At 49.8% G+C, this 15649-nt stretch overlaps 1 protein-coding gene across 4 annotated transcripts; it reads right to left on the bottom strand.

Annotated features, from left to right (window-relative positions):
* Nucleotides 1–225: 225 nt before the first annotated feature.
* Nucleotides 226–14367, bottom strand: Trip10 (thyroid hormone receptor interactor 10). 4 transcript variants are annotated; one of them, XM_031347955.1, is made up of 15 exons: nucleotides 14209–14367; nucleotides 12939–13054; nucleotides 12784–12840; nucleotides 10553–10700; nucleotides 10413–10475; nucleotides 9792–9896; nucleotides 9562–9690; nucleotides 8811–8957; nucleotides 8504–8698; nucleotides 6989–7156; nucleotides 6674–6783; nucleotides 1879–2011; nucleotides 1515–1663; nucleotides 1208–1329; nucleotides 226–646 (listed from the first exon to the last, which is right to left on the bottom strand). In XM_031347955.1, exons 1-15 carry the CDS (start codon nucleotides 14230–14232, stop codon nucleotides 498–500), a joined length of 1815 nt encoding a protein of 604 aa, XP_031203815.1. In that variant the 5' UTR covers nucleotides 14233–14367; the 3' UTR covers nucleotides 226–497. The 4 variants fall into 4 exon arrangements, with proteins under 4 accessions (XP_031203815.1, XP_031203816.1, XP_031203818.1 ...); XM_031347956.1 differs by having other exon boundaries at nucleotides 1208–1326; XM_031347958.1 differs by lacking the exon at nucleotides 6989–7156 and having other exon boundaries at nucleotides 1208–1326; nucleotides 14209–14366.
* Between the last annotated feature and the right edge of the window lie 1282 nt (nucleotides 14368–15649).

Here is a 15649-nt window from a genome sequence, read left to right as displayed (position 1 = left end):
TATCTCATTTTAACTTGGGCAGGGTACATGCAGGTATGAGTGCAACTGCCAGAGTTGGCCAGAGGGGGCATAGGCATGGATGCTTGTGAGCTTTGGGAACCGCTGTTCAAAACCAACCCCTAGTCCTCTGCAAGAGCATCCAGAGCTCAACTGCCAAGCCGCCTCTCCACAGAGATGCATTCTGCAGGTCCATTCCTGATACTGGAGGTACAAAATCCAAGAACTTTATATAATTATATAGACTTTTTAATATAAAACAAAACTTGGCCCAAACAGACCAGCAGGAAGAAAGGTCTTAAATGACAAATACGTACAACCACACGGGAAGCCACAAGTGGGTCCCTGTAGGGTGACAGGTGAGGTGAATGAGGGACAGCAGGTTACACAGGTCTCAGCCAAAAGCCACGTGGGCAAGAATAAAGTGCAAGGTCCTGGGGCCCCCTGGGGCCCAGAAGCAGCAGCTGACAGCCCTGCCCCTCATCTCCCTCTGGTGGGGTTCAGTTGAGTGTGACTCGGAGGTAAGAGGTGGGCACATAGCCCTCACCTCCCTGTTTCCTCCTGACTCGAGTCCATCCATCACCCTTGTCTTCCTCCATCAGACTGAGATCTTCCCCCTCGGACATGGAGACAGTTCCCTCGCTGGATCCTGTTGGAGGAGTAGGGGGAGCAGGTCAGATTTGGTGAATCTGATCAGAAGTCATAGCTCCAAGCAACTGCTACATCCCCTGGGATCTGGCATCTCCTAATCTCAGAGACAAACTTCTAGGATGATTGTCTGAGTTTAGATGGGAAGCCCCACTGTGAATACAGGCAACACCATCTCACTGGTTGGGGTTCTGTACTAAATAAAAGGAAAATTGAAAGCCTATGAGGCAGCTCTGTCTCTGTGGGTAATGGTGCCGGCTGTCATGTTTGAAAGCCTGAGTTTGATCCCCAGGACATAGATGGTAGGAGGGAACCCACTCCTGCACTCCTGAAAGTCATCCTCTGACCTCTCTCACACACAAAATAAATAAAGATGGTTTAAAATAAGAAATAAACCCTTCCTTAAGTTGGTACCAGGTCCTTCCTTTAGCTAATCCTGGAGACTGAATGGAAGGCCTCATAAATGCTGCAAGCACTCTACCACTGAGCTATACTGAGCTACAGGCTTCAGACTAAGTTCTTTTTGTCAAAACAAAAAACTTAACTCATGCTATAGGCCCACCTTCAAAATGGTAGATAGCCACGCAATGGCCGATAGGGGATGCAGGCTCTTCAAAGTCCTCATCAAACTCAGTATAGATGGGGGGGTCCTGGCCTTCTCCTGAAGAGGGCTCTTCCGAGCTGCTTGAGAAATGGAAAAAAGATGGAAGCACGACCCTCCAGGGTCTCTGAGCCACTCCCTTGGCCCTCACTGGGGGATTCTAAGCAGAGCTTCACCCTAGCCACATCCATAGCCCCTCACTGGGAAATTCTAGGCCAGTGCTATACCAAGCCCACACCTCCTAAGTGCTTCTGGTTTCCCTACCTACCTCTCCTTATTATCCTGGGATCCACTGTTGTTGCTGCTACTGCTACTATCAGGTGGAGCAGTAGTTGGGGGGTCGGGGGGCCTAGTGTGATGGCCTAGGCTGTCTCCTCGGTTACTGAGGACCCGGTTTTCAGCTTCTACCAGCCAAGCCTAGGATTGGATGGAGACCACAGCGTGAGTTCCAAAGCAAAGTTTTGAGGTCTTCCCAGTCTGGACTAGGGTCATTTCACCACATCACCCATGCACATCCAGAACTTAGATGGTAGGCAGCTGAATTCTATCCCCCAGCACCTCCCTGTCCCCCACCCCACAGTGACTCATGCAGCTCTGCCTGCCACCAGGCCTCCCCAGGGCATGCCTCTGACCTCATACTTCTGCACTTCCAGCTTCAGCCTTTCAATGTTGCCCAGAGTCTCTGCAATGCGGGGCTCTAAGCTGGCAGGGTCCCCCATTTGTGGTGTTTTCTCATATACATCTTTCATTTTCTTCAGGGCCTCCCTGAGACAGGACAGGCAGACAGACAGACAGGAAGAAAAACACACATTATTATGACTTACCAAGTAAAATACAGGCTCAAGGAGAGGCAAGACTCTGGTGATGGAGACAAATGTCCCTGTGTCCCTGTGCTGAGCTGGAGGATAGCAGGTTAAAGGTCAGCCTCTGCTACAACAGTGAGTTCAAGGCCAACCCAGGCAACTTAGCGAGATCCTGTCTCAAAAAAATCAAAACAAGACTACAGTTGACTCAGTGAGTAACCCAAGCACATAAACAAGAGGACCTGAGTTCAATCCCTAGTGCCCAGGTAAAAAGCCAGGCATGATGGCGTACACTTGTAATCCCAGCACTGGGAGGCAGAGGCAGAAAGACTAAATCTGAGCTGTGGGTCAGTTAAAGACCCTGTCTCAAAAAACATGGGCGACAGGGGAGATGGCTTTGTGGGTACAAGCCCTCGCTGCACCAGCTTAAGGACATGAGCTTGAATCCCCAGCACCCATGTGAAAATCTGGGTGCAGCTCCCATAGGTGCCTATAACTCAAGTGCTGTGCAGGACACGAGACCAGCTTCTGGTTCAGCAAGAGACCTTATCTTGCTGAGGGAATGAGCTAGAGAGATGGAGCAGCCATCAGTGAGACCCTCTGACCTCCATATGCACAGCTATACATGCACATACACATACACCCACAGAGGAAACTACCTGCACCTGAGGAACCACACTCACGGTTGGCCTGTGGTCACCACAAGCATGACTGACCAACATGTGAAATACACAAATAAGCCAGGCAGAAGACTAAAGTTCCAAGGCAACCTGGAAAAGTTAGCAAGACCCTGTCTCAAAATAAAATATAAAAATAAAGGTCAGCAAGATGGCTCAGCAGATAAAAGCACCTGCAACCAAGCCTAATGACCTGAGTTCCATCCCTGGGCCTCATGTAGTATAAAGAGACCAACTCCGGCGAGCTGTCCTCTTACCTATGCATAGGAGTCATGACATAGGTAAGCCCATACACAAAAGAAAAGAATGAATAAAAACACAATAAAAAGTAAACAAAAAGAAAAGCCAGCCTTCTTTACTCTCAGCAGGCAGATGTTTCACTCCACTATAGAAACCCAGGCTGCATGCAGTTCCAAGCATGGCTTCCATCCCATGATTTTCATTCTGTGGAGAAGGCCACATGTGAGCAGCCAAATAGGATTTGGCAGGCCACCTGCTAACAAGTGGCAAGCGTCACTCGTGTTATATAAGGAGGCTGGGCAGAGCATTTTGTTGCTTGGAAAGAATGACTAAAGATTTTCTTGTCCTTTTAAATCTGGCAGATTTTTCACATTAATATTTTGTGTTTCAGCATTAGATAACTCAGCTCTCCTTTTCCTCCTATCAAGACTGTGACTCAGACTGACTGAGCTGGCGGTAAGGAGACAGTGAGCTCTCTTGGCATGAATGGGGTAAGGCTCTATGGGATGGACATTTTGTTTTATTTTTCAGTCTACTAAAAACTTTGAAACTGAGCCTAGGTGCCCGTTTTGTCATTCCAGCTACTTGGGAAACTGAGACAGGAGAATTCAAAGTTCCAGACTAGCCTAGGCAATTTACCCAGACCTAGTCTCTAAATAAGAATTATAAAAAATAAATAAATAAATCCAGGTGGTGGTGATGCACACCTTTAATCCCAGCACTTGGGAGACAGAGGCAAGTGGATCTATGAAGTTTAAGGCCAGCCTGATGTATACAGCAAGTTCTAGGACAGCCAGGGCTACACAAGAGTAACCCTGTCTTGGGCTGGGGATAGGGAGTTTGAAAAAAAAAGGGCTGGGGGCATGGTCAGAGGTACAGTCATTATCAAGAGTCCCCCAGTGAGGCTGGGGGTGTGGTACTCCTAGAATCCCCCAGTGCTGTTAAGGGTGGCTCCTAGCCTACAGAGGACAATCCTGTCTTAGAAACTATGATCAACAGAAATATATATTACTATAAACTGGTTATTCTTTAATTTACCTATTTGCTTATTTATTTCTTATCACACATGCCTGTGTGTGCAGATACATGTCACAACACCTGTTTGGAGTGGGTTTTCCTTCCACCATCTGAGCTCAAACTAGGGCCTTCAGGCTTGCGTGGCAAGCGGCTTTAGCCATTGAGGCAGATCACTATGGGGACTGGAAAGAGACTGCATAAGGGCTCATCAGATTTCATCCACCTTTAGCCACTGAGGCAGATCACTATGGGGACCAGTGATGTATGGAAAGAGACTGCACAGGGCTCAGCAGGTTCTATCTGCTGAAGTGATTTACAGGAAATGGAAAATAAAGGACTCTTTCCAGCTTTTATGCTTTTGTTCTTCACTGCTATTGTTTCGAGACAGTATCTCAAGAAGCCCAGACTGGCTTCGAACTTAGGATCCTCCTGCCTATGGCTATGGAATGCTGACATTACAGACAGGGACTACCACACCAAGCTGTATGGCAGCAATCTCCTTTAAAACCATTAGATGTGGCTGTGGAGATGGCTTCAGTCAAGTGTTCACTGCACAAGCACAAGGCAGGACTTTGATTCCCAGCTCCATTGTACAAAGCCTGGCATGAGACCATGTCACGCAGCACTCGTCTACTTCAGTTACGTCTGCATGACAGGTCTAAAAATCCTGATCATAGACCTGAGGCATACAGCTTCAAAGGGAGCTAGCTTGCTTCCTGAGTATTCAGTCACTGACATCTCCCAGCTCTGATGTGTTCCAGATTGGTCTCTGCTAAAGTCTGTGGAGAGATCTGCATGCTTTCTTTATTCAGGCACAAAGGTGCCCTAAGAAATATTTCCTTATAGCCAAACTAAATTGAACAATGTTTCCCGGCCCTCAGTGCTGAGCTGATTCTTGGTTTGGAATTTCGCAAGGATGTTACCTATTCAGACACATTGTCTCCAGAGAGGGTGAAGAAGATCAGGCATTAAAGTTTACTGACAATAAAGTTAGTTTATGGAAAACTACGTATTAGAGAAAAGCTGGTCTCTGGCAACTTCTGGCAAATGGGGAGCCTGTCACAAATACTCCCAGGGCTAAAGTAATGTATTATTCATGAGAGGATAACAAGAATGAGACCCCCTGGTGCATACTTCTGACAGCCCAGAGGAATTACATAGTTGGGTGTTTGCTTAGGGCTGCCAAGGTAGCCCAGCGGGGAAGAGCACTATTGTTCTTCTGAAGGAATCATTTACACCTGGCCCTTTGATTTACTGACTTTGATTTACTGACTTTGATTTACTGACTTTGAGGAGACTGCTACCTGCCTACTTTATCCCTGACATTTGCCCTGTTTCTGTATACTACATAAGCCTGATTCTTATTTTGTGCAAATACACTCAGATCTCACACCTCTTTGTGTCATTCCTGTTTATCACTTGCCGAATTCCTTGCCCGCCAGGCCAAAACTCTCATCACCCTGCAGAACAAGGAGTCCCAGCAGAAACCCAGTTCCTGGCAAGACGTCATATTTGTAATCCCAGCATTGGGTGGGTGGTCTCTTTGGCCAATCAGCCTAGGCCACTCAGCAAGCCGAGGTCCCAGCCAAGGTCCCAGCCAGAGACCCTGACTCAAAAAAAAAAAAAAAAAAAAAATGTCAAGTGAAGCCAGTGTAGTGGTGCACATCTTTAATACCACATTTAATACTTGACATCACTGTGCTTTCGAGACCAACCTGGTCTATATAGTGAGTTCCAGGCCAGCCAGAGCCACATAGTGAGACCTAGTCAAGGCCCAAAGACCTCACACTATTACTGATATTATGGTGTGCTTACAAACAGGAGCCTAGCATAACTGCCCTTCAAAAGACCCAACAAGCAGAAGGTTGGCGACCCTGTGGTTGAATTAGGGAAAAGCTGGAAGAAGCTGAGGAGAAGGGGCGACCCTGTAGGAAGACCAGCAGTCTCAATGGACCTGAACCTCCAAGATTGCTCTGACACTGAGTCACCAACCAGGTGGCATACACCAGCTAATATAAGGCCCCCAACACATATTCAGCAAAGGACTGCAGGTCTTGACTCAGTGAGACTTGAGGCTCCAGGGAATGGGGAGGTCTAGTAGAGCAGGGGTGGGGAGGTGGGGACATCCTTTTGGAGAGAGGTATGGGATGTGAAACAGAGGGTGGACCAGGACAGGGATAAAGACTAGACTATAAAAATAAATTAAATAATAAAATAACAATAACAATAACAATAAATATTTTTTTAAAAAAGCAAAAACGGACAAACAAAAAAGACAAGGTATGGGGCTGGAGAGACTGCTCAGTGGTTAAGAGCATTTACTGAGCAACCTTGAAAACCAGAGTTATGATTCCTGCACCCATGTAGAAAGTTGGGTATACAGCCACACACCACCTGCAACCTTGGTAGGCAGAAACTAGATATCTAGAGCTTGCTGGCCTAGGCAAAAAGAGCCAAAGACCACACCTCACAGAAAGAGAATGAAGGAAGGATGCTGACCTCCACCCACGACCTTCAGAGCCCAGATTGTGTAGGCAAAAGCCTTGGGTACCATTGAAACATAGTAGCAGCAGGGATGGGCCGTCAGGACACCAGGCGAGTGCTCTACTGAGGAGGCTATCTCCCAGTTCATGAGTAGCCCTGCTTAGTTCTGCATTCATCACTGGTCTCCTCGAGCCTCACATGCTCACCTCTGGTCCTCCTCCTTCTGCAACTCTCGGTTCCGCTCTTCCAGCTGTTGCTGGAGTCGCTTTCTCTGCTGCTCCGGGGGCAGGTGACTGAAATCTTCAGTGACTACAGTCTGTAAGGTGAGACAGGGTCTGAGTCTAGACTTTGTGACCCTATGTTTCCGAAGGGCCTCTCTCACTCCTGAGATACCAGGTCCACCTTCCTCCCCTAGCAGGGATTTTAGGGACTGAGGCCATGCACAGAGCAAAGCTGGAATTGGGGGGACCCAGCAGGAGGTAGGAAAGAGCCCAGGGTCCCACCATCTGGCCTTAACTTACCCCATGGCCGCCTCGGAGGCTGCGGAAGGATGCTAGCCGCGGTTTGACTGACTTACTGATCTCGCTCAGTATGGCCAAAGGGTCTCGGCCAGAACGGGGGGATGAGGGTCCATCAGACAGTGTGGAGGGTAGGTAACCCCCAAGGAGGGCCAGGGATGGGGGATGTGGCTAACAGTGGGAGCCAGGGAAGGGGGACAGGTATGGAGGCACGAGGATGTAGTCAGAGAAGGTTGGACAGACAGGACACAGGAAACAGGAAAAACAAAATGGAGAAAGAGGGAAAAATAATGATAAGAAAACCACAACTGAATGATAAGATCACACAGAAAACACCTATAAAAGCAATAACGGAAGATTTGGGAGATGCCAAAGAAGACAAGAGAAGGGGAGCCAGGGCTGGAGTGCTCAGCAGGGAAAGGGATTTGTGCCAAGCCCTGAGTTCCACCCCCACCACCCACACGCTAGAAAGAGAAAACCGATTCCTGTAAGCTATTGTCTGACCTCTACACACCCCAAAATATAAAAATCTAATAAATTAAAGAGTATGGGGTAAGTGCCAGTCACTTCCCAAGCGTTCTTTGTCCCTTGAGTCTTAGGGACTCATATCACACCCCCAGGAGGTGAGGCACCTAGCAGGCTTCTGCACTCACAGTCTGGAAGGGAGGGTGTATGACAGACATAAAGGCTGGGGACAAAGTAATGTCTCAGTACAAAAACATGTTTCCCACCACCAAGCACAACAACCTAAGTTTGATCCCTGGGACCCAGGAGAGACCTGAGTCCTGAAAGCCCTTCTATGACATTTACATGTGCATGAGCATACACACATATACATAATAAACATAAATAAAAGTAATTTTTTTAAAAGAACCAGGACGGTCAGACACCTATGCTAAGGGGGACGAGGGATGGGAGATATCAGGTGCTTGCCTACTGCGCAGAAGTCCAAGTTCAAGAAAGGAGGGATGGCAGGTGTCAAGTAAGAGGAGTCTAAGTTAAATGGGATGGAAAAGAAAAAAAAACTGCATGGAATAGCTAAAAGATAGTGATTGTGGAAGGATAAACCAAGGGGTGTCAAGGTATACACTGAACCCCAAAAGTCAAATTCCCAAAGAGAAAATGCACAGGATGTGGAGGGTCTCCAAAAACATAGAGGATGGAGGTAGGGCAGGATGACTCTCAGGGATTGGGTGACAATTGTCACAGCTGTCAGGCCAACATGAGCTCTTCAAGAGTCTTAGGATTCAGCAGAAGATACCACAGGCTCTCAACCCTGTCCCCTCTCATGCTCAAAGGGACTCCAAAGCCAGCCAGTGGGCTCCCAAGCTTGCCTTCCAGCCAGTGGGCTTCCAGGCCTGCCTTCCGGTTTCCTTCCTCCAACCTGGGCCCACAGCCAAGAGGAAAATTCCTGCCCCAGGACTCTGCGTTCCATGTGGCTGGAGCTGACTCATTGAGGACCTCAGCTGACTGGCCCCCCTTCCACCCACTCCTCACCCCGAGAGCTCCGGACCCCACCTTGTTCTTTTTTCCGAAAGGCCAACGCTTAGCACGGCTACGGCTGGAGGCTGCTCGGAGCTCAGACCTGCCATCTGGGGTGCCCAGGCTGCTGTCCGAAGGCACTCGGTTTATAACTTGGCTGAAGTCTTCAAATTCCAAGTCACCTGGGCGGGCAAACCCTGACTTGTGTAATTCGATGAGGACCTGTGAGTCCTTTGGGAAAGGACAGAGAATGGCAACCAGCAGCTAATTTAAGACACATTTTGAGGAGCCACCCTCCCTTAGCCCACACCTCATCCCCCCTGGGCTCATGATGAGCACCCACATTCTTAGCATCCACAGACTCCGCAGCCACCTTCATGCCCTCCAGGCATTTGCCAATAATGGGAACCACCTGCAGTTCAGCCTCAGATAAGAGCCCAAACCCAGCACCTAGGCGGGTGACTCGGCGTTCGTCCATGTCCTGTAGCTTCTGGAGAGGAGAGGAGAGTGGAGGGTAAGCCAACCCTGCAAACACCTCCAAGCTAAAACCATCAGCCCTCAAGTCCAGGCTTGATAGAGAAGACAGAATCAGATCTGCACTCATGACTCCAGGGGCAGGGGTGAAGATGCAGAGCCAGGAGCTCAGAAAAGTCTTCTCAAAAGAGGTTACAAAGAGACAGAGCCTTAATATAGACAATCCTAACACCAGGGTTGAGACAGAGAGTGGGGAAGAAGGCTGGGGAAATTTGAGACCTGGAGCTTGTTAAAGCTAGGGCTTAGAAGGATGAATAGGAGTTTCAAAATCAGAGTGTTTTCCTTTCTTCCTTCTGTCTCTCCACTCCTTTCCCACTCCTCTCTTCCTTCCCTCCCTGTTGAAACAGGGTCTCTCTATTAAGCCTGGGCCTACTGGACTTACTATGTAAACCAAGCTGACTCAGAAACTTCTGCCATCCTCCTGCCTCTACCTCCAGAAACTGGGACTACAGCAGGCTCCACTCTTTCAATCTAGGAGTAAGGACATAGGGTTTGGGATCCTAACACCCAAGTGGGAGCTTTTTTCTGAGGGATTTTGTCAACAAGCTTAATGCACTCACATCAAATATCTGGGGCATCTGTGAGAAGTAGAAGTGAGCCTGGTCTCGGTTGAAGCGCTGCAGCTGGGCCGCGTATTCATTCTTGCTCTCTTCTGCCATGTGGTTCCGAAGGTGAGCTTGCTGCTTGGCCTGGGAAGTGGGACAGCAGGGTGGAGGTCATGGTCAGGTACTGGCCTCACCACACTCTATGGTATGGCACAGGCCTGTCGCGGACTTCACCCTATACACACCTTCTCCACATCTGCCTTGGTGGCATTAATGTCCTGATCCAGCCGCTCAGCAGTGTGAGCTGCTTTCTCAGCCTCCCGACAGTCTCGTTCAAACTTCCGCTTACTCTACACAGGAGACAAAAGTGGATGAAGGATCTGCCTTCTCCCAGTAGCAGAGTGGGCTGAGCATCGGCCAACTGTGTGGGTGGCGCACACACCAGTCACCCCAACACCAGGAGGCTTCAAGGCCAACCTGGACCAACATGAGACTTTGTCTCAAAAAACAAAACAGAACCAAAAGGATGACTCAGCAGGTAAAGGTGCTTGTCAAGAAAGGCTAGCTACCTGAGTTCAATCCCCAGAAACTCCTCAGTGGTGGAAGGAAACAATTGACTCCAGAATTGTAGTTACATAAGCACCTCATGGTATGCAAATGCCCCCCCCCACACACACACTCAGAGTTCAATGGGGCTACTTCAGACCCCACCTCACAATAGAAGGTATAAGCATAGTCGGTGTGCTGAGTACCCCACAGGGAGAGGGAGGCCCTGGCCATATAACGTGAGTGGCTCTATGAATAAGCAGCCACATATCCCCAGCTCTTCTAGGCCTGAGCTACCAGCTGCCCCCATACACACTCACATTCTCCAGCTGTTTGAAGCCATTTTCCAGCTGCTGCTGGGCCCGACGACCTTCCTGGAAGTGCTGTGCAAACAAATGGGAGACCCTCAGTGAGGTTCTAACAGGGTCCTCATCGAGCATAGGTTGGAGGGGTGTCTCACCATCTTTCTCTCCTGCTTCATCTCCTGTGAATACTTAGCCAGCTCCAGACACACTCGGATACCAAGGCTCTCAGCCACCAGCTCTCGCTGGCCTGCAAAATCATTGACCTCCTGGAGAAGCTGCACAAATGACTGCTGCTGGCTGAACCTGGCAGAAGGAGACAAAGAGAGTTCAGGACTAGAGATGAACCTGGCCTGTTAACCCAGGGCCAGGCAGGGAATATCAAGAGTTTAAGACCAGTCTTGCCTATATAGTGAGTTTGAGCCTTTGCTACTTGAGACCCTGGAAAGACAGAAAGTGAGGGTGGGGAGGAAGAAGGGAGGGAGGGAGAGAAAGGCAGAAGGAAGGAGAAAGCAAAAGGAAAAAGTGAAATGAAGTCTTGAGCTACATTCTTTCACAGTCTGTGTCCCTAATGTCCAGCCTTAATTCAGAAGCGTTTTGCAAACCAAATTTTCAGAGGAATAATGCTTATAGCATCTTTACTGTTGTCTTTTGAGGCAGGATCTCACTAGGTAGCTCTGGCTAGCCTGTGACTCTCTGCCTGTCTCTGCCTCTCAAGTGATGGAATTAAAGTTGTGTGCCACCATGCTCGGCCTCTGCAACATCTTCTATGAGTCATTCCCTGACTGGTAGCAGAATACTAGAATCAAATGTTTGCTTAGGTTTTGAAGTAGGGTCCAGCTACATAGATAGCCCAGGCTAGCTGAGACCACTTGCTCTTCCTGCTTCAGCTTCCTGATTGCAGAGATCACAGACCTAAACCACTATGCCTAGCTCCCTTATCAAATTTAGAGGTGTGAATATAATAATCCTTCAGTAGCCATGGCTACCATTTTTAGGGTACTTAGAGGGCACCAAGATAAATGATGCTCAAGCCATTCTATACAACAGCAGGATTTGCACAGGTTCTGTGCTGCTGGCCCAGACCCTCTCTAGATGACTCGGGACTCCTCTACAATGTAAACACTATACACTTCATCCAAATTGTCTAGATTAGAGAACAGTAACAGAAATGACTTTGTTAGGGTGTCTTCAGTCCTCGGGCTGGGGCTAGAGGTGCTAAGTGGGTAGGGTGCCTAGATCTATCCCAGCACCATGGAGGCTGAGGCATGGAGATCAGGAGTTCCTTGTCACCCTGGGCTATAGAGTGAGTGTGAGGCCAGCTTGGGCTACATGAAACATACAAATGAGCACACACCTTTTTCTAATCCTTGGAAACCCTAGAGTATCATTCACATCAAGCCACCAATGAAACCAGATATACCAAAAAAACAACTATCTTAATTTCTGAAACGTTTTGGAGTAAAACTTTTATTTATGTATTTATTCAAAATACAGTCTCACTAAGTAGCCCAAGGTGGTCCAGAACTCACAATCTTCCAGTCTGGGCCTACAGATCCAGAGTGCTGGAATAATAGACATTTGCTCACCTTTTAGACTTTAAAAGGAAGGGTTTAGAATGAAGTTTAAAGTTTCTGGAAATAACTACAGGCTGGCTACCAGTTTGTTTGTTTAGAATTTTGAGACAGGGTGGCATGTAGCCTAGACTACATAGCTGAGGCTAGCCTTGAAGCAAACCAAGGGTGCTAGGATGACATGCATGCACCAACATGCCCAGCTTTGGCCACTACTTTTAGACACAAAAACTCAAGTTCTTCTCTGAACACACAAGATAGAGTAGTAAGTTCTGCCACAAGACCCATTTTACAGATGAGAACAGAGGCAATCAAAGTCTCTGATACATTAAAGCTCTGGGGTTAAGAGACAAGTCCTGGCTAGACGGAGTAACAGGACAACAAAAACCTTATCTCAAAGGCAAAAACTAGGGTCAGTGACATGGTATAACAGGTAAGGATGCCTGTGGCTAAACATGATGACTAGAGTTTGATCTCTGGGATCAATCAACATGGTGAGAGGCAAGAACTTCAAACTGCCCTCTGACTTCCACAAGTGCTCTGTGGATAAATGGGTGCATCTCACTCTCCAAAAATACAAATAATAAGTAAAAAGCCCCCAAACAACTCTGCTACAGCACTTGAGGGAAAATAGAAGCTAAGAATTTACAAACCAAAAAGGGCTCTAGGCTGGAAGAGACTAAATTCCACCTTAGGCCATCCAGACTCCAAATATGAGGTGGGACTGGAGGTGTGAGGTGGAGTGGCCTCTGGGAAGGTGAGAGACCCACGCCTCCAGCCCCACCCCACCCCACGGTGTCTTATCCCATTCTTACTTGACTTCAGGGTCATCTTTGGCAGCTCTCTTGGGAAGATACTTCTTCACCAGGCTCCTAAGGGCGGGAACAGAGGCAGGGAGGCTGAGAACGCGGCCCTCCTGCGGTCTCCCCCTGCAGTCCCAGAGCAGCCAAGCACCCACCCTCGAGCTCACCGGAGTTGCTTGGCATAAGCCTGCTCCACCTCGGCGCGTTCTTTCACGAACTTCACGTATTTGTCCAACAGATCCAGTCCCCACTGCGTGTGGCGCTCCAGCACCTCAAACTGATCCTGATTACAGGAGCGCGATTGGGGAACGTTAGGGTCACTTGGGTGGGGGACACCGAAGTCCCAGCGACCCGGAACAAAGGAGATAGGGTGGGGTAGACAATCTCGGGGCTTAGCGGTTCCAGCAAGGTCTGGCTGACTTCCCCAGGCGCCGCCCCGGCGTGGCGCAGGAGAGGCAGGAAGCTGGCGGGAACCCCCATGTCCTCCTCCAGGGAAGGGCCTGGACAACAGGGCCAGGGCCCCAAACCGGGCAGTGGGGTCTCGGAATAGGGGTGGCCAGCAAGGGTGTGGAAGGAGGCTACACCACTCCAGCTCCCCCCATCCTCTAATCCCCTCCAAATTCCAAAGAAATCCAGAGGGCCCGGCACAAAAGTCAGGCACATAAGGGATGAGTTTGTGCAGCTCAAAGTGCGTGGAAGCAGGATCAGGGGACCTCTATGGCCAAATTTCCCCATTCGCCAAGATTCCCCCAGGATCCTCAGTTGACTAACTCAGTTTCCCCTGCTACTGTAATGCCTCTACTATAATGGCTCACCCCCCCCCACCCTCCCCACATCCGAAGATTGCACTGCTAGTTCAACAAGGATTCAGGGAAACTTCTAGGGCTTCCTGGGTGAGGTTAAGAGGCGGGTAAGGGGTGGCTCCGCCCAGCGCCCGGGGCCGAGTCCTATAGCCCCTTCCCCTCCCCCTCAGGGTCCCATTTGTAAGCAGGGAAGGAACCCAGGGAAGGCCCCATGTGGGACAGGTGACCAAAGGGTCCCCTCCCCCTCCCAGGAGGACAAGCGGGCGACGGGCAGGGACCCAGGGGCCGTAAGATTAGCCTCCAAGCCAGGCCAGGGTGCTCAAAATAGGTGACCTCGCCCAGCTGTCCCCCCTCCCTGGCCTGGTCCAGGGACTTCTTCAGATAGTCTTACTCTCAACTCTGTGACTCAGTTTCCCTATGCCGGTCCTGGGCAAAGTATCCCTAGGGCCCTCGGGACGTCTTGAAAGTCCCAAAGGAACTTTTGAGAGAGTGCGGAGGCCAGAGGGCGGGGACCCAAGGGATCAGCTGCAAGGGAAAGCGTGGAGTCCGGGCTAAGGTACTTCGGGGACAAAGAGCGGAGAAGCCAGGACCCCAGCAAGGGAGAACCGTGGGAGCTGAGGTAAAGAAGACTCACCCACAACTCGGTACCCCAATCCATGCTGCTCTTGCCGCCCTAGACGCCACCGCCTCCTGCCCGGGTCTCCGCCGCCCTCCCCTGGAGACTCAGCCCCAGGGCAGAATGCCCAGCCACGCCCCGCCCCGCCACCAGGCCACGCCCACCAGCCTAGACTACAATGTGCCTTACCACGCCTCTGCTCTGCTCAGCGGGGGCGGGCCTCTGAGGGCGGAGTCCAAGTGATGCCCCGCCCCCTACTAAAGGACCAGGAGCCTCCTTAAAGGACCCCTCGATTTATTTTCCAAATTTGTACCCCATATTACTCTTCTCTGCTATCCCAAACTATTCAACCTTTCCTTTCAACTTCGCGTTTCTTATAAAGGGTCAAAATATCAAAACCCCAAATCCAAGCAGTCTCTCCCTCTTCTCCCCACTCCATGGCAGGGAAAATCTGTGGTTGGTCATTAGGCTCTTGCGGGGACCTACTTGGCTCCAGAAATCTCCATTTCGTCCCACTAATAGTCTGTTTCTCTCCGGCCACAGAGATGGGATGACTTCGATCTAGCACAGGATGCATCTCCAGCCAAGGCCAGGTCCATTAGCACACCCCCAACGGCATCCTGACTTCTCTTCCTTCCCGCCAGAGTCTCCTCTGAGAAACAGAGGACAGGTTGTCCTTCGGGCACGGTTCTGGGCTAGGCACACACGCGCGCGCGCAAACATACACACACACACACACACACACACACACACACGCATGCACGCACAGCACCTCGCACTTGCACTTGACTAGGCATTTTCCAGCCTCACTCAGTAAGACCCAAGAGATACCCAGAGATACTCCTAGAGATATCCAGGTATCCCCACCCCCAACCCCTTTAGACTCTCGGACCCTGGGGCTTAGGCATTCGGGTCCTCCCAATCATAAAAGTCCTTTCACGCCTTGTAAATCCCCTTGAGGCTCCAGGATAAAAGGGAAGAAGCCCTGGTGGCTCCCACTCCCAATCTCCCCGGCTGTAGGTGCTTTCTCCGCCGCTACGGAAGTGTCAAAACACCCTTGTGATGCAGCTAGAAGAGCAGTCTAGACTTCTGAGGAAAGACGCCCTGGAGCCAGTGCTAGAACTGAAGCTCCGATAGGCTTTGGCCCCACCTGCTGGTGGTCTGTAGGCTAAGCTCCGAGATGTAAAGTTTGAGGGATGGTGGACGGAGAAGGACTCAGAGACCCAGTGACGAAAAATGTATCAGACTGGGGTGGGAAGCTTCGCCCCAGGGGCAGCAATCTAATTAAGAGTTGCAAACTACAACTAGGGTCCAGGAGTTGGGACTCTTCCAGATCTGAGAACTCAGAAGGAGTTGAGCCAGTGTTTCAGGTTGAAGTGGGGATTCTGCTGGGGCGAAGTCTTTAAGTAGGACATAAAATGGCATTCAGCCTAGGATTAGAGATGAGCATAGTGTGAAG

This window comes from Mastomys coucha, unplaced genomic scaffold, assembly GCF_008632895.1.
Source record: "Mastomys coucha isolate ucsf_1 unplaced genomic scaffold, UCSF_Mcou_1 pScaffold3, whole genome shotgun sequence".
Classification (NCBI taxonomy): domain Eukaryota; kingdom Metazoa; phylum Chordata; class Mammalia; order Rodentia; family Muridae; genus Mastomys; species Mastomys coucha.
Note: the sequence above shows the minus strand (reverse complement) of the source record. Positions and strands in the feature narration are given on the sequence as shown.

Coding starts and splice junctions, on each gene's coding strand:
- Trip10 (XM_031347955.1), bottom strand. CDS start 14,232: ATGGATTGGGGTACCGAGTTGTGG. Junction 9,897..10,412: donor GCTTCAAACAGCTGGAGAAT/GTGAGTGTGTAT, acceptor TCTCCTGTGTAG/AGTAAGCGGAAGTTTGAACG. Junction 9,691..9,791: donor CCAAGGCAGATGTGGAGAAG/GTGTGTATAGGG, acceptor CCCACTTCCCAG/GCCAAGCAGCAAGCTCACCT.